Source organism: Nycticebus coucang, chromosome 5 (assembly GCF_027406575.1).
Source record: "Nycticebus coucang isolate mNycCou1 chromosome 5, mNycCou1.pri, whole genome shotgun sequence".
Lineage (NCBI taxonomy): Eukaryota > Metazoa > Chordata > Mammalia > Primates > Lorisidae > Nycticebus > Nycticebus coucang.
In genome coordinates, this window is record NC_069784.1 from 113092128 (window position 1) to 113110840 (window position 18713).

The window sequence follows — 18713 nt, forward strand, 5'->3', positions numbered from 1 at the left end:
TTCTATCTGATTTTGATATAAAAATCGAGATATATAGGGCGGCGCCTATGGCTCAAAAGAGTAGGGCGCCGGCTCCATATGCTACAAGTGGCAGGTTCAAACCCAGCCCCGGCCAAAAACTGCAAAAACAAAGCAAATAAAATTTGAGATATTTAAAAGAGAAAAAAGAACTTTGTTTTTGACATGAAAAGGAACTCCTGGCTTTCCTCTTTCCTCCATACAAAGCTCTCTCAATGTCAGCTGTGGAACACACAGCTAGGGAAACAGCAATGGCCGGAAACCTCCCACTTAGCCAGCTCAGCACATAGTCCTTCATGATCAGACAGGCCCAGCCCCACTCAAGAAAATAGAAGGTTAGTGGCTGGGCCTGGTGGCTCTCACCTGTAATCATAACACTGTGGGAGGCCGAGGCAGGTGGATTGTTTGAGCTCAGGAGTTTGAGACCAGACCCAGCAAAAGCAAAGCAAGACCCCATCTTTACTAAAATTTGAAAAACTGAGGCAAGAGGATTGCTTGAACCCCAAAGCTTGAGGATGCTGTGAGCCATGATGCCTTAGTACTCTACTCAGGGCACCAGAGTGAGACTGCGTCTCAAAAAAAAAAAGAAGGTTAAAATTCAATAGTGGAAATTGGAGTCTAATCAGCCACCCTGGTCTCTCATGTAACATCATAGTGCTCAGAAAATAATCTCTGCCTGAGTTATCTAAACCGGCTGCTTGCGCTACCCCATAAATCTATGGAGTGATTAAATTGCACAACCTTCCTCCTCTTTGTTGGCTAGATAAATATCTTAGGAGAAATCATTCACTTAGCTAATTCTGAGAGTATCATATGAAATAAACAAAGCTTCTCGCTGAGGCTGTGCAGTATGATGAGAGTTCTTGTCTGAGATTTGGGATCTGGGTTCTCTCTGTCTTCATTTTGCAAGTGGTGGCAGTGACATGAATTAGTAATGTGCTAGGAAGCGCAAAGGAATATCTTTCCCGAGAGCCGCTCCTTCCATACCATTCCATACCGTATTTGGGCTGCTCTGCGATTTCATATTCCTGACACCACCACAATCTCATCTTCTTGTTCTTAGTGACACTCGGCCCTGCTGTGAATCTTTTACCCCAGGTTCCCGCAACCTGTTTACATGAAGAATTGCATTATTTTCCTCATTGGTCCCAGAAGCCACAGAAGCACCGTATCTACTGCTTTGTCTCTTTCTGACACCTTTTCCCCTTCCCAAAATGACCTTGACACACCATGATTGGGGCCAGAGTATGGTTCTTGTCGTGGGGTCCATGATTTAGCCACCGTAGTTATCATTGCTGTCAGAGGCCCCACCCCCTTTGCCAGTCACATAAGAGGCCATATAAACATCTGCTCCCTAAGCACAAGCTTTTATTAACCAGAGACGGCGAGAGAGGCCAAGGGAGCAAGAGGTCCCAGGACCACGACCCCAGAGTGGGTGAGGGGTGACCACAGCTCAGCTCTCTGCCTGTCTGCAGCCTTCAGGACTGAGAAGAACATGTTATGTTTTCAGCCTGAAGAAGCTAAAGAAAAGCAGCCCTTTCAAAATGAGAATTCCCCTGCTGTTTGTTTCCCTTTGGAACACAATAAGGACAGACTGGGGACATGACTCTGAGCTGTCAACGCTTCCTACCAGCGTCCACAGCACCTTTCATTTGCCAGAAGGAAGAAAAAGTGGCTCAAGTTAAACAAGGGCTTAATGACTAGTCAAAATAATTGTTTAGTTTGATATAAGGACTTAGGTAAATAGATGATCGCCTGAGACCCTGGGCCAGCAAAAGCAGTGGCAGGATACCGCCTGTTCTGTCCCTCGGACAACAGCCCAGTGGCCTCTTGCTTCTCCTCCAAGGACCGTTGCTATAGAATTATTTCTCTCTCCACTCCAGAATATTAAAGCAGTAGCAAAGGGGCTCGACAAAGCAGGGAGAAGTGAAGAGAACATTCTACATTAGAAGTACATGCTTAACACATTGATCTTGCTACATTAGGGCTTCAATTAAATAGAATGTTCACAATATGGAGTGTTTGCTTTGTTTATATTTAACTTTTCTCATGTAGACAAATTTCTAAGATCTATTTTTAGCCCACTTACAATTGTCCTGCTTCTTGCCTTGCTAGTCTCCATCTTTTTTATGGCTAATAAACCACTGTCTTATAATATAGAGTTGTCATTTTAGAGTCAACTAAAAACATGGAGTTTTAGAGTCAGTTCTGAGTTTAAACACAAGCTCAGCTCTGATACTGAACCAAGTATCAAATTTGCGTGGGCATGGGCGGCGCCTGTGGCTCAGTGAGTAGGGCGCCAGCCCCATATGCCGAGGGTGCCGGGTTCAAACCCAGCCCCGGCCAAACTGCAACTAAAAAATAGCCGGGCGTTGTGGCGGGCGCCTGTAGTCCCAGCTGCTCGGGAGGCTGAGGCAAGAGAATCGCGTAAGCCCAAGAGTAAAGAGGTTGCTGTGAGCCGTGTGACGCCACGGAACTCTACCTGAGGGCGGTACAGTGAGACTCTGTCTCTACAAAAAAAAAAAAAAAAATTGCGTGGGCTATAGTTGCTCCTCTGTGAAATGGTCTAAGTATAACAATAATAATACCTACTTTGGGCTGTTAGGTTGGTGATGTGAGATAATGCATGGAAAATGCTCGGCACAGAGTGTTTAATAAGCGTTAACTATCATTATTTTCACACATTTTATAATTTCCTCACAACAACCTTATGAGGTAGGCCAAATTGCTAACATTATGCAATTTAAATATTAGACAGTTCAACCTCAAAGTGGTTAATGATTCATCCAAAGATAGAAAAATGCTGCTGATCTCTCACAACGCACGAGTCCCTAAGCATCGCCCTCCCTTTGTCCCTCTGCCATGTGGTGCTGTCTCCTCATTGCCCAGGTCTAAAGTCTTACATGATGACAGTCTCTGCCCCAGCCTCACAGGTGGACAACAGCAATAAAGCCTGGTAGAGGCTTTAAAACTACGTCAATATTATACACACCTTTTCTGGGGAAATTGCACTGTCGTAACTGCAAAGTCAATTTAGTAACACTAATGGAGAAGTAAATTCCAAAAGGTGGGCCTGAACCCCCTGGGAGAAGCAAAGGGATGATAGTGGCACATCATCAAATCTTCACGTCCAGCCAGCTTTGTAAGGAAACGGGCTCAGCTGTGCATTGTTCTTTAAGCATAAGTCTATCTTACCACCAACATCAGATTTAAATCATTCAAAGTCAGTGAATGTGTTATGTCATTTTAACATGCTGTACTTTCTCAATTGATGTCAAAAGTACAATTTCTCTTATAGGGGTGGGAGGAATCCAAAAAAAAAAAATTTTTTTTTTTTTCATTTTAAAAACCAGGTCTACACACTCTATAAGCTTAGAAAATAATGGTATTGAAGAGAGAGCTGGCCTATGAAGTCTGATATGACAGGTTTAAGTGCTGGGCCTGATAATTATAAGCTTAACACATCGTAAACTCAGGCAGCTCAGTGATAATCCATAGATATTTACTATCTCGGGCCTTGAAGGAGCCCTAGCCCTTAGCTGGGACCAAGGGTGAATAGCAATCCTTCAAAACAAATTCTTCTGTGGGCCTCAATTTTCGCACTTATAAAGTCAGAAAAATAATAGCAGCTCTCTTCATGAGGCTATTATGAGGCTCAATGAGAGAACCAAGAAAATAAATATACTGTGATGTTTGTGAAAGTGCTTTGTGAATCCCTTACAGCTTACAGACACAGGGTGTTCAAGACAACTGTCCTGGAGAAGACAACACTTCAACTCCTCTCCCTGCCTTTCCTATAACTAGTGACCATCTTCCCACCATGGACTTAACAAAATACATAAATTAACTTTTTTAAAAAGCTGACTGTGTCCCCTTCTTTGATGTCTACTTATATTCATTTTTCTAAAACTACTTTTCCATCTCTTCCTCCCACTTGGTTTTTTCTCTTTCATCTGTAAGTTGTAACATTCTTTAATATCGATATGGCAATATATAGGATCATATGAGATATTAAATAAGGTACTACTATAAAATTCAAAGCAGGGGATAGCCCAAGAGCTCGCAGATTGTCCCTTACAACCCCAAGTTCACTCAAGGCCCATCTGTGAGGGACCTTATCACCCCTATCTGTTGCAGGGGTCCCAGCGATGTGACTCTCACCCAGGCCCCATAGCTCAGGGAGGGAAGTAGAAAAGAGAGAAAGACGGTTGCTCTCCCCACTCCCAGTGCTGCCTGAGTTCTGGGGAAAAGTGGTTTACGACCATGAGCCATTACTGGCAGAATTAAAATCTTCCCTGACTCAGTTCTTCCGGAAATATATTAGGTCTCACTTATTTTTAACTCTCCTGTGATTCCCTATTATGTGTAATAACTGGTGAATTTGGTCTTTATATCTACTCTCGTCAACAGAAGACATTCACTTAGAGTCTACTAAGTACCAGGCAATATACAAAGTGCTGTGGAGAAATGGAATTAACATGAGGTATGTGATCCCTGCTTTGCAGTTTAGAAGTAAATAAACTAGCCTTTACTTCCAGGCAGCAAGTATTATTTTAGGATCTGTGACGATGACACTTCAAAGAAGATCTTATCTTCATGTTATAAATGAGGCAAAAGAAGCTCAGAAATAAATTTGTCAAGACCGCATAGTTAACAAGCGTCAGAGCCAGGTTGCTCCAAAGCCTACATTGTTCTAAGGTCCATGCCCTTTTCGGTATTTCATTACCTCTCTTAATCGGGAAGGCAGAACAGACACCAAAAAAAGAAAAATGAACACAGAGGTTAAAGGAAAAACTATGAACAAATAAGTATTATAAACTCTCCAGACTATCCTATGCCTGAGTGGCTAAAGCACCTGGAACAAGGCTAGCCTTCGAGCAAATTCTAAAGTGGATCAATGATACAACCTGGAAAAAGGGAAAACAGATGGCAGTCAGGAAACAATTGTGCTGGAACCAGGAGAAATGACACTCCAGTTGATTAACTCTTAGAAGACAAAAGTCACATTCGCAACACACCATTTGTCCCTCCACATTCAGGCAGCTTCATTTTTATGGCTTGGGAAAATATAAAAAGACTATGGAAACTTTGCAAGTTGTTGTGATTTTCACAGACTCATCTTCCAGGCAAATATAAGAGCGCAGTGGTTGATTTGTTATCACATTGCCAAGTTCATTGCCCTCAACATTAATCAAATTCCCTTCACACATAGCAGTCTCTTCAGTGAGGGGAAAGGCGATCGTCTTTCTCCGGACATTTGGTGTCGGCTTCCTTGACATAACTGTTTAAGAGGATTTACAGAGGGAAAGCGAATACACTTGGCAATGCCTTCAAACATTTGTTTGGATTTTCTGTTTTCTAGGAGATGCACGACTAACGGGTCAGACGGGGGTCCCTGCTGAACGCCGAGGCTCCTACCCATTCATTGACTTCCGCCTACTTAACAGTGAGTAATCAAGTGTACCTGGAAAGGAACAAACGTTCTCTTCAAAAAGGAAAAAAATACATATCCTCATTTCCCTCTGAACTTCAAAACCTTCCCGGGTCTGCCTTCCTTCCCAGGTCTCTCTCCTGCCAACTGGAACTTAACCCTTTGTCTTTGAATTTCCTCTGCAGTGAAGTAATTCTGGCCGGGCCCTGCCTCTCTAAGCGTTAGGGAGGGTCAAATCATATCAGCTTTAAAAATGTAAATCTTAAAGGCTCTGAAGCCCTCTACAAGGAAGCTGTCGTGTGCATTTTCCGGCACATTCTCTCCACTTCGGCCAGGACTAGATTAGATGAGATTCTATTTTATTCTTCAGACCCCACAGAGAAACCTCACCTGCATTGCCCTTAGTAACCCACTCATTATCTATTTCTCAGTTCTTTGTCTAATCTAAATCCTTGAGGTCTATTCTTGCATTCCTGGTAAAACTCCTCACCATGGCCAAGTTCTTTTCCTCTGCACTTCCTGCTTTCTCCTTTATCACCAGCTTTGTGCAAGTTCATTTACTTCTCCCTTTCCCCTTATGGACCAGTCCTCACTGGGAGGTTTCCTCAACCTTTGGTTCATTATGCTCTTAATCTTAGGGTCCTCTGGAAACCTAAATCAGAGACCAGTCATCCGTCCAGATTTCATATCTCCTAAGTCTCATGATCATCCTCCACCGCGGACTTGTGGGGAAGGTGGGGAGAAAGTGGTTAAATTTCCTATTCTGCTCCAAGGTTCTCAGGATTTGATTTTCACATCACTTCCCATCTATAAATTTCAAAGTGTTGGATTGCGCCCACAGAACATGACTTCCTTTTGACACACAAACTTAGCTAAAGAGGTAATTTGATTTGCTCCAACTCTTAGAAATTACTAGGAGAAATTAGAACTTGCTATTTTCTGATCCTTGGATCATTGAAAGACCAATAGGTGACGGACATGTTTGTATTTCTCCCGACTTGTGAACCTCCAGTTGTCAGTGTTCAATGTCTGTTTTTTTCAGCTCTTTCTGGGACACAAAGAACGAGAGTAACTCTTTCCATATTAGAGACCGGCCTTGCCTCCACCCAGATCCCAAAAATGCTTTATAGAATACAGAATCGAGTCATGAGACCAGGGCAATATTGGATACAGCCTGCAGATACAAACAATGATGTCTGTGACCTCTCCTTGTGACCTTGAATGGACTGGTCCAGCTACCCATAGAAGTCACACCTTTGTCAGTCTCTAAACCAGATGGATTTCTTGGTCCCAGGCCTGTGGTTCACTGTTTCACATAGACCAGAATTCTCCATCCTCTTAGTTGGAGGGTGAAAACAACAAAGAGTCTCTTTGCAGTAATAGATGAGAGATCATTTTATGGTTTCTAATATAAACCATGAATAAATTAAGAAAATGGGAGATAGTCCTCTTTATAATGCAAGGTTCCAAATGAAAAATATTAATCCCACTGTCAATAAACAACATCATTACTAATGGTGGTTATCTTTGTAGATGGGACAATAAAATACTTGACTCTTCAGCTTAGGCTCCTGTAACACTTTTTTTTTTTTTTTACAGTTTTTTCTTTTACTTTTGTAATATTAAAAACAACACAAAATAAATAAAAACTTAAAGAGAAACAGTGCAGATAATATCTCACTGTCATATCATTCACCCTGTACTAGATCATCTGCAAGTAGCTGCCATGGTGTCCCTCCTCTGCTGGAGGTCCTCCAGAATGTCCCAGTGCCTGGGCTCACCCCAGCCTCCCTCCCTAGCCCTGGATGCTGTCTGCTTCCCTTCTCTCACTGTCACCTGTTGCTCCCACCCATTAAGTGACAATGTTGGCCATCCATCCCAAAATTCCCTTTTTCTTCTTCTCAGCACTCCATTCTGGATAACTCTTTCACTCATGTCTGAATTTGTAAAAAAAAAAAAATGCTAAGGCAATGTTAATTTACCTTCATTGTACTTTGCTTTACAAGCAGTCTCAGTTTTTTTCCCATATGCATAAAACACATCCCTAAATAGACTATAAGATCCTAAAGACAGCGTCTTTATATTCATTGAACACTCAGTAACTATAGTTAATCTACTGTTAACCAATTAAAGGGTCTCCTCAAAAAGATTATGTCAAATAACTATGAATGTAGATCATCCCCTGTGTTTAACTGAACAGCACAAATCAGACTGAAGACTTCTAAGCTTGTCCTTTATTTGTGGTACTACTTGCCCCTCTGTATAATGGCCCACATACCCTGTTAGTGAATTGAAACTAGAGCCAGTAGCACCACTGTGATTACCTTCCACAATCCCTAACTCGGTCTGCAATGACAGCAGACATCTACGTTGCATATCATCCTGTAAGACGTACTTCGCGTACCATATCTCCTACAACTTTACCTACTGTCTATTTGATTCTCCTTAATCTTGCCCTTGTTGTAGTTTGCTTGAGTTGTGAGTGTGCACTTTCTGCCTAAAGGGAAACATTTTGGAACGTTTGGGGGTTTTCTCCTAAAACATTTATCCTTACCAACTGATTCCAATTCTGTGCTCTAGGTTCTAAACTAGTTTAAAGTGATTCTTTATATTGCTTCCCTTAATTTTGAGTCAATTTTTTCCAAGTTTGGGTACAGATCAAGACTTTGTTTCCTTGGGTTCTTGTAGTTTGGCTCTCTTTCTCAAGTGAGAAACTATATATAGAAAAAATTGAATTATCATAGCCTCTATTCCCCAATTCTGCATCCCAGCAGCCTTCCTTCCAAAATGCCTGTGAAACCTACATAACTGCCATTCCCTATCCAGAGGGCCCCTGGCTCTTTATCCTCCACTACCCACCTCGGTATGTGCTGTGGGTCACTGTAACATGCATAAGCAAAAATTTACATAAATAGTAAAGGCCACTGCATTTCTCCACTGGCCCCATTAATCACAGCAGGACATGGGGCATCAGAATTAATGTCTAAAATAACTTGTCTTCTATAAGAACAAAGTTTCTAAATATTAAAATAGGTAACTAGAACAGGGGTTAATAAATGAACAGCCCATACACCAAATATGTTCCCCTGCCCTTGCCTGTTTTGATAAACAAAATTTTATTGGGACACTGCCATGCCAATTTTTTATACAACAGCTATAGCTGCTTTCACACTACAAAGACAAAGTAGTTACAACAGAGACCATGTGGTCCACAAAGCCAAAACACTTACCCGATGACCCTTTACAGAACAGGGTTGCCAACCCCTAACTTAGATTTTTTTTAACAGATGTAAGGGGTTTTGTAACATCTCCATAGTCACATTCAGTCCAGTCTATTTTCTTTTGTTAATATCATTCAAAAGAATTTTCAATTCTCAGTACTATCACTTTACTCTCAAGAGTGAATCCACATTAACTAAACTTACATGAGACAGAAGTATAAACAGAAAGGGAACCTCCATTGTTAATCTGGATTTAAAATTCCAATTTAAAATTATAATTTCCAATTGTACAAACATCCTTCTGGAAAAGATGTTCCTTTATACATATTTGGGGTAGGGCAGAAGGGAGCTCAGTATGACCATGCTCATGTACCTATTATCAATATATAAGGCGACTATATATACTTGGTCTGCCTGGCATAGTCTTAGTTTGCACCTGTTGTTCAGGGATACTTATTAATAGCACCATCTTTTACTCCCAAAATGTCTGAGTTTGGACACTAAATTACAAGGCCAACTGTTTATGTAAATTGTCCTACAAAAGATCACTTTAATATAATGCCTCCCAAAGATCACATGCAGGAATAAGATTAAAAGCTCTATGATACAACACAGTGACTATAGTTAATAGCTAATCTATTATACTGTATACTTCAAGATCACTAAGAGAATAAATTTTAAGTTTCTCACCACAAAAAAATAACTACATGTGGTTATACATATGTTATTTAAGTTTATTTAGGCATTCCACAATGTTTACACATTTTAAAACATCATTTGTCCACCATAAATATATATAATTTTTATTTGTCCATTAAATAATAATAACATATTATATGGATTCAGGAAGAAAAATTAGAAAATCCTGCTCATAAGAGATCCATCTAGATCAATACGTAAGGCAGAGTAACTCACTAAAAGACAACATTATTTCCTGTTTCTATTTTATATGATTTAGAAGAAAGGCATCTCTATGAGTTTCCAGAAGCTTCTCTGGATAAGTAGCAGGAAACTGGCTTCGGCACCATTGTGTGGGACACAGAAAACACAGACCTTTAAAAACGAAAGTTATGAGTTATCTTTACACCTAAGCCCAGAGGGGCAGGACAGAGTGAGAGATGAGGGGGATAATTATTTTCATTCCAGATGATGTACTAACACTTAGGGAACTTAGGGAGGGCAGGAGCAATGGAAATGGGATAGCCCTTTTATCCCACAGCCTATTTCCATAGATTTATTTCATTTACTAACTCTGGGGGGAAACAAAAGAGGCAAAAAACATAGAAAAGAGTGCTCCAGGATGTGTGGACACAGAGGTGAAAGTCACAGGATTACAAGCCCTCCAGCTCCGTCTCCTGATTTAATATAATCAGTAGCCTGAGTAGATAATGACTAGGTTGAGATGTTCCCGTGGCAACCATCTCAGAGCAACACAAAGTGATTTCCACGCTCACTCAGCAGAGGAAGTGACACACCAACAAAGCATGCCCAGCGATGATGGCACTTGAGGGGAGGAAACAGCTTCAGCCAGAGGTTTTCAGGCACCAAATAACAGCTGCCCCAGAGAACCGGGAGCTGCAGAGCAGACCCCGGGCTCTGCAGTAGTAGGTTAATTGGCTATTTGGCTTTTCCTGCCTGTTAATTTGCTAATCTTGACCTTTAAATCTCTATTCCTCCAGACTTGCCTTCCTTGTCAGGGTCACTTAGCTGCACAGGTATGAGGTCATTTTAGTAGAGCAACAAAAATATTTTCCTTTGCTTATTATTTCTGAAATAGAACGAATATAGACAAACATATAGATATGTTAACCTTTTCATGAGAGAGAAATGACTTAGTAACTCAGACCCTTTTTTTAAAACTGCCATCTAAAACATATTACACCCTGCAGCCATTCTTTCTTAGAAATACAAAGTATATTCAATGGAGGACTATTGACCAAAAGCCACCCAGGATGTTGAAAACCATCTGGCATTAAATGATGCCCTCACCTCAGAAATGGAGGGACACGCCAGGCCTGGTGGCTCACACCTGTAATCCTAGCATTTTGGAAGGCTGAGGCGCATGGATTGCCTGACTCACAGGTTTGAGCAAGCAAGAGATCCCATCTCTAAAAATAGCCAGGCGTTGTGGTGGGTGCCTATAGTCTCAGCTACTGGGGAGGCTGCGGCAAGAGAATCGCTTGAGCCCAAGAGTTTGAGGTTGCTGTGAGCTATGACACCAGAGAACTCTACAGAGGGCGACATGGTAAGACTCTGACTCAAAAAAAAAAAAAAAGAACAGTTTGCCTATAAACTCCCTTTCCTAAGATAGAATCCTTAGCGGATAGTTACAAACTTTCAGTAACCTTAAAGAAACTCTTTTAATGTCATCTGAAGAACCATACAAAATGCAAAGAACCCCTGAACTAAATGGCACTGGAGGATCTGAATTCAGAGGCTGCTAGCCCATCCCCCCAAACCCTAACCCTACTCCCCATGCAGAGAAATGAGCCAAAAGTGTCAAAACCCAGCAGTGATGGAAGCAACAGTGACGTAAAGGAGGGCTGCACGCCTCCCATGTGAGACCAACTGAGAGCCATTCTAAAATACACTTCAAGCCTTAATAAACCAGGAAAGAGCTGTCAACAATTCTACTCAGCTAGATGAAAATGTTATTGAAAGATGAAGTATTCAAGTAGGATCCAAGCAGAGAAGTCAGGAGAGCTCAATCAAAATATCTAAGAAAAGCCATATTCCCAAAGAAACAGCTTTCACCTTCTAAGCTTAGAGCTGAGAACAGCCATTGCTTTCCATTAACCTGGCTGACATCATTTGAAGGATTTACTTTTTATCTGAGTGACAAAAAATTGAAAATTGAGTCAAAGAGCCCAACATTTCCTCTGAGTTATCATTCATCCATTCAACAAACAAAACAGCCACTCTGTGGCAGGAAGACCACAGAGCCAAGGCGCCCTGAGCCACACCAACAACCATGGGCCTGTGATAGCCGTTTTCATGATGACTAGAGACTAAGGTCTACCAGAGACCTGAGACAAAACTATCTGAACAATTCTGTTTAAGTCCACTAGGACTGGGGAGATATAGGGAGAAACCTACTGTATGCCGTTCCTTGGTGGAAGACTCTGAAGACTAGAGATGCTGAACTCTTCTTCCCTCGAAGAAGGATCAGTCTCATTACATGGGCAAGACAAATACTTTGTGGTGTTGACCGACTAAACAATTGCCTGAAAGTAAGACTGAACTGACAGGTGGGACACCATTAAGTAGGAGGAAGGTCCAAAAAGTAATGATGTTCACTAGAGAGAAACTGAACAGCTTAAAATGCCAAGACAAAGAATTTGAACTTGATCATGAAGCAGAGGATTACTAGAGAATTTTGAGTAAAAAGATGAACGGGATAAAATAGTGTTTGAGAAAATCAACTGGCATCCATACGTAGGAGGGACAGACTCATTGACTCAAGAGGAATGTGATCAAGCGGCAGACTATGACAGTAGTGGGAATCAAAGTATAAATCCAGAATTGCCATACAAAAGAGGAGGTGAACCTTTGATACTGAGGACTGGAAGCTCCAGGATCTGCTCTGGGCATCTGAGAACCTGGAGCTCAGACAGTAGTGAGGAAAGGTGGACAGTGAGTTGGGGGACAGTGCAGCTGGGACAGGAGGAGTCTGGGGAGAGTCAAGTGGAAATGTCCAGCAGAGATCTGGAACTAACAGATTGGAATGCAGATGAGAGGCCCATTTTGGAAATTCCACATGGGAATCATAATTGCCTATGAGCCATTTGACCAGAACAGACATCACAAAGTCGACAACTACTTTGTTCGAGGGCCTCTATAGTTTGTGTTGTCTTAATACATGTGTGTTATTTAATTCTAATTGTAGCAACTTAGAGGTAGGCATTAAAGTCTCCAATAGATAGATTCCACAGAGGAATAAGAGGCTGCCCAAGATCACATGGTAAGTAAGTAAAGCCAAAGTCTGCCTGACTGTAGAGACCACTTGCTAGATTTTATTATGTGTTCAAATATTTTCTGTTCTCCCTGTGGGAGAATTACACTTCTCAACAGTCAAGGACAGGCCCTGTGACTTTCCCGGACCAATGAAACGTGAGTGGGAGGGATGGTGCCATCTCTCAGAAGCTTCAAGATCCAGCGTGTATGTTTGGGCTGCAGCCTCTGTATTTTTAGTTTATAATGAGCTTGATTGCAAAAAGCACTATGAATGCCACAAAGAAGCAAGTTTCACCAGCAATTTTCTTTCCTCCGTGAGAAACTATTTAAACACCACAGTTCAGATACCACCTCACCCTCTCACCATGGACTCTGTTTGGTACAGAAGCGGCTGCCGGTGGTCAGTCTGACAGGTTTGCTAACTCACCTGAGCGCGGCACACAGAAAAATGGCCATTTTCTGCTTCAGCCCTTCCTTAAACAAAACCCTACTCCCCTCAGAGTATTTCCAGCAGAGTGGCCTCTTTGAATTTCTAGAAACATTAAAAAAGAGGGGGAAGCAGTAGTAAATTAAGTTTCTTTTGACTGGTTACCCTATGAGTCACTGAATTTAAATGAGTTGCTTATTCAATAAAATTAAGTTCAACTTCCTACCTAGAATCAGACAGAGCCTGTGTCTTGTGTCTTCATTAATAAACAAATTGAGGGGCTATTTCCTTTCATTGCCACCCCACCCTCCAAGTTTCAGAAGACCTGAGAGACTCACCGTGGCCCCCCTTCTACTGTATGTGTGTGTGTGAGTGTGCGTCTTTATATATAAAAGACAGTATCCCCATCCTTACTATCTTTTGTGCACTTCCAAACTGAGATGTCAGGGTTAACACACAAGATCAAGAAGATCTTGTTTTCTTTCTAGCTAGCGAACCAAATTGCCTTGGGGCGCCTGGGTGGTTTGTTACTTTTAAGTAACCTTAGGAGGAAAATCCCAAGGGTAGGGCAGCCAATGCCGCCTCACCTAACAACGGTGACCTCAACAGCATTAGGATGGGAGGCACTAATCCCAGGAGCAGGCTGCAGGAGGCCAGGTGTGGGTCCCTCTTCTGCAGGGTTCCAGGTTGTAGATCTCTTGAAGACCTGGCAGCTGGTGAATACTAGACGTAACACAGAGGCTGCCTCTTCTGCAATTCCTCGGGTGCCCCACCCAGACCTGGGAGCACACTAACCTCCCGCTACTCCCTGCACACAGTAAACTATCAACAGAAAGACCGTGAGTTTTGAAGTCTTAAGTTTGGATCCTACTTCTGTTGTGAATTTAGGAGATATCCCCAAAGCACTTAGTGTGTACATATATGGAAGGAGATTATAATGCCACCCGATTGGGTTATGGTGAGAAGTAGATGAGATAAAGGTGTCCCAGAAACCTGTCTTGCTTATAACGGGGCCATAATAAGTGCAGTTGGATTTTGGATGTACCTGCTGTCCCAGCTGAGTACTCCCCCTTCTAGACCTCTCTTCTCCCAGGAAGCACCTGTTCACCCTTTGAGGCCTGGTGCTATCAGCAGTCATGACTGTCTTGAAGCCTTCTTCAACCCTCCCAAGGGACGAACTGAACTTTCTCTCGCACTCCCACTACATCTCTGAGGAGAAAGCATCCTCACACTGTACCTGCAAACTCAATGAACCTGACTTTCCCAGGATATCTTCAAAATGTTCTCAGGCAATTTGATGCCACAAGCCTGGCTCTGGACCTTCCACGAGTATTCAGGAACCACTAACATATGCCAGTTATGGCACACAAATGTCACATCACATCATAATAAGAGCAAATGGGTTTGGAGCCCTTCGGCGCTGCATATTGCTGTATGTGCTCTGCACAAGTTGACTCCTTTAAACCCCATAAACCCCATGAAGGAGACACTACTATTTAAGATGAGGGAACTGAGGCCCAAAGCGGGTAAATCACTCATCCAAGGTCACCCCAGCTTGAAGCCAAAAATACAATTCCAGAGCCCAGGCTTTTAACCGTAGTGGAATATAATTCTTTTTTATATATGAATCTTAATGTTCAAAGGCAATACATGTATGTAATATGTTCCTTCTTTGTGGAATATATATGTGACAGTTACTCCTTTTAAACATTTTTATGCACTTGTTTTTTTTTTTTTTTTAGGACACATTAAAATTTGCTTTAATACTTCTTTGGGGGGGAAAAAAAAACACACTTGTAGTGAATGAACAAGAAACATTTTTATGCTATTATTTGTATCTACCATGCCATGAATTCATAGGGGAAGAGGTTCCAGCAGCTCAGGGAGGCACCTTGCCATTTAATGTGACAAAGTGTTAATTGACTTTTGAATTCGTGGGAAATAGGTCCCAGCACCTTGTATCACTGTTACATGGGGACTATTGGTTATCCTGTGTGCCCCTGCTGTACACATATTATGCCATGAGCTCACGGGGAATAAATAGGCTCTTGCTCCTAAAAACATGGGTCCACTGGTACTCCTGTGTGCTAGGTTACATCCTTATTATGCCATGAATTCATAGGGAATGGGTTCCAGGAGCTCAGGCTGCTTTCTGTTAGTTCTCACAAAGTGGGCTTCTCTGGGTGGTGCAGGCTGGCGCTTCAGTTGAACCCAGGTACCTTTCTCTTTGGCTTCCTTCTTTTTCTGATCATTTTCCTTCACCCGTTTCAGGAAGCTATCTCGGCTCTTAGAGTGCTTAATATGCTCAATACGAACATTAATCCTCTTCGCGAGGATCTTGCCCTTAACTTGTTTGTTTACAACAATGCCAATAGCATGCTGTGTAACATTGTAGACTCTTCCAGTTTTGCCATGGTAACATCTGTGTGGCATGCCTTTTTGAACAGTACCCATTCCCTTGATGTCTACAATATCACCTTTCTTGTAGATTCGCATATATGTGGCCAAAGGAACAACTCCATGTTTTCTAAAAGGCCTAGAGAACATGTATCGGGTGCCTCTCCTCTTTCCCTTTGTGTTTGTCATTTTGGTGAATTACTGGAAGATGGCGTCTCCGGCCGAAAGGGTATGCACTTGTTTTTATAGTACATTTAGGTTATTCCCTTTCATGGTATCAAACTACTTCAATATCATGAACAAATATTTCTACAATTTAATGAGAAAATATGTGATTAAACATCTAAAATAATTAGATTCTACAACATTTTGACTGTATTTTCAATATTCCTGCTGCTCTGGCAGAAAGTGCCAAATGACAAATTGCTCATTTCATCACCCAACCTTATGTTCTTTGATAAGAAAGAGGAGGGTGTGGTGGTGACACTGAGGATACTTATAAGCTGCCCCCAAAGAAGAAGGAAATGGAACCTCTATTGTAACAAATTAAAGTCAGCTTTGCAGCTGCCACGAGTTACTTTAATTTTTCTCAAGGGGGTGTTGGTTATTTCCTGTCCTGCAAACTGTGCATCACAGAAAGAAACAGTTTCTCAGAATATTTATAAGGTATTTAATAAGAAGAACCAGAATACAAAATTCTATACCAAAAAAGATCTCGGTGATGTTTATTAACATATCCCCCTTTTTGTTGTTTAAGAGTCCTCTGTTGATCCTAGTTATCAAGCTTTTGTCCAAGTCATAATATGCAAAATCTTTCCCCATTCCAAAGGCTGTCTTTTTGCTTTGGTGGTTGTCTCCTTAGCTGTACAGAAGCTTTTCAGTTTAATTAAATTCCATTTGTTTATGTTTGTTGTTGTTGCAATTGCCACGGAAGTCTTCATAAAATCTTTCCCTAGGCTGATACCTTCAAGTGTTTTCCCCACACTTTCTTCAAGGATTTTTATTGTTTCATGCCTTAGATTTAATCTTTTATCCATCCTGAATCAATTTTAGTGAGTGGAGAAAAGTGCGGGTCCAGTTTCACTATTTTACATGTGGTTACCCAGTTCTCCCAGCACCATTTATTGAATATGGACTCTTTTCCCTAGTGTATGCTCTCGTTGAGTTTATCAAAGATAGGTGGCTGTAAGATGTTAGTTTCATCTCATGGTTTTCTTTTTCCTTTTTTTTTTTTTTTTTTTGTAGAGGCAGAGTCTCACTTTATCGCCCTTGGTAGAGTGCCGTGGCATCACACAGCTCACAGTAACCTCCAACTCCTGGGCTTAGGGAATTCTCTTGCCACAGCCTCCCAAGTAGCTGGGACTACAGGAGCCCGCCACAACACCTGGCTATTTCTTTTGTTGTAGTTTGGCCAGGGCTGGGTTTGAACCCACCACCCTCGGTATATGGGGCTGGCGCCCTACCCATTGAGCCACAGGCGCCGCCCATCTCATGGTTTTCTATTCAGTTCCAAATGTCTATGTCTCTATTTTTGTGGCAATACCACGACTGGGGGGTCACAGTGTATGGCACACCTCTTGGAGGAGGGACACAATTATAAGAGGGAATTTACCTAATCAATGCAATCAGTGTAACCTAATTCTTTGTACTCTCAATGAATCCCAAACAATTAAAAAAAAAGATGAAATCCTAACAGGGATTATTTCTAGATGATTGTTATTTCTTTCTTTCTATTTTGCTATATTTTTGTCCTACCAGAAACATGTATTCCCCTTATAATTAGTTTTAAAAAAAGATGAGATTTTTATTTAAAAAAAGAAACTCAGTGTCCACCAGAAATAGAACCTTTACTTTTTATTTACACAAAGTAATATCAAGATACAGAAAATGAAGTTGCAGCGATGGGCCAGAAAATGTTATTTAAAGGCCATGTTGGAAAATTGGTTGGAAATTGTGCAGTTGGGTGCCTGTCAAAAGCCATGTATGCTACTTCACAATGATGGCTTGTCATTTAAAGATGAGATTTATTCCACAGTACACAAAAATCAAAGCTCTTACTCACATTTAAACAGCACTTTACACTTCACGAAACTTTTAAATGAAGGCACTCAAGAGATCATTCCGCCCAGTTTTTCACTTCATAAGCAAAAACAAAAAAAAATAAAAAACAAGCCAAGTGACTCATTGCCAGGTAATGAAAGAATAAACTAGGGCGGTGCCTGTGGCTCAATGGAGTAGGGCGCCAGCCCCATATGCTGGAGGTGGTGGGTTCAAACCCAGCCCCAGCCAAAAACTGCAAAAAAAAAAAATGAATAAACTAGAATTCAGCTCTTCTGATATTCTGTCTTCCCACTCAGCCGCATGGCCTCCTTATATAAGCCTTACCTTAAAGATATAAAATAAATTTTACCACTTGTAATGAGAGAAAAGGAGTCCCCAAGGTGTTTGTAGCTGGCTCCTGAGCCAGCCGCCTGGGTTTGGAGTCCAGCAACAATGGCTGCAGGACCTTAGGAGATCCCTGACCACTCATGCTCCAGCATCCTGGGCCAAAAATGAGGGACCCACAAGTGCACCCCTCATTGGTTATGGTGGGAGGTAGTGAGTCAGTGTGTGCAAAGTGCTAGCACAGTAGCTGCCACAGTCTTGATTCTCAGTAAACACAGGCTTTTATTGTGACAGTTGTTAGTATCCCACTTCTCTATGACCATATATAGAACCATGTATGATACACGTAACATCAAGCCCCGGACTTTGAAGAAGAGAATGGTTTGTTCGCCCTTTCAGTTCTCCATTCTTACAGCAAATATTGTTTCAGCTCCCTGTGCGTCACTTTCCAAAGCCAGACCCATCACTTTCTGTGTAGTTGGAAATAAGGTGGGAGAGACAGAGAGAGAGAGATAGCTAGAAACGTGGGAGTAGGATAGATTGTTTTGTTTTATTTTCTGCAAGACTTGCAGGCCTGCTGAAATCATAGTGAGAAGGCCGTAGCTGAGAAAGAACCGTGGAATAAATGGGCAAGAAAAGTCATAACTGAGAATAAAGTATTCTAGGAAGACAGGATGGTGGATGGTCTGAGGAAAGGAGGCAACTCTCCCAACAGAACAGTTGGGAAGAAGGAAAGGAGGGATGCAGCGTAGGAAGTTTGGTAAGTCTGGGAACCGAAAGGCAAGGAATTTCCCATCTAATGACGTCTGTAACAGTTTCTCCACGAAGCAGCAAGCCTGCTGGAGAGTAGCAGAGACAGGGCAGCGCAGGGGCCGCTGGA

At 41.8% G+C, this 18713-nt stretch overlaps 1 protein-coding gene across 3 annotated transcripts in view; it reads left to right on the forward strand.

Annotated features, from left to right (window-relative positions):
- PDE7B (phosphodiesterase 7B) overlaps nt 1–18713 on the forward strand; it is a 349619-nt gene that overhangs the window by 255610 nt on the left and 75296 nt on the right. For all 3 annotated transcript variants that reach the window (XM_053592273.1, XM_053592274.1, XM_053592275.1), the window contains one exon: nt 5381–5464. In XM_053592273.1, the coding sequence (XP_053448248.1) occupies nt 5381–5464 (84 nt within the window). The remainder of the gene's footprint in view (nt 1–5380; nt 5465–18713) is intronic.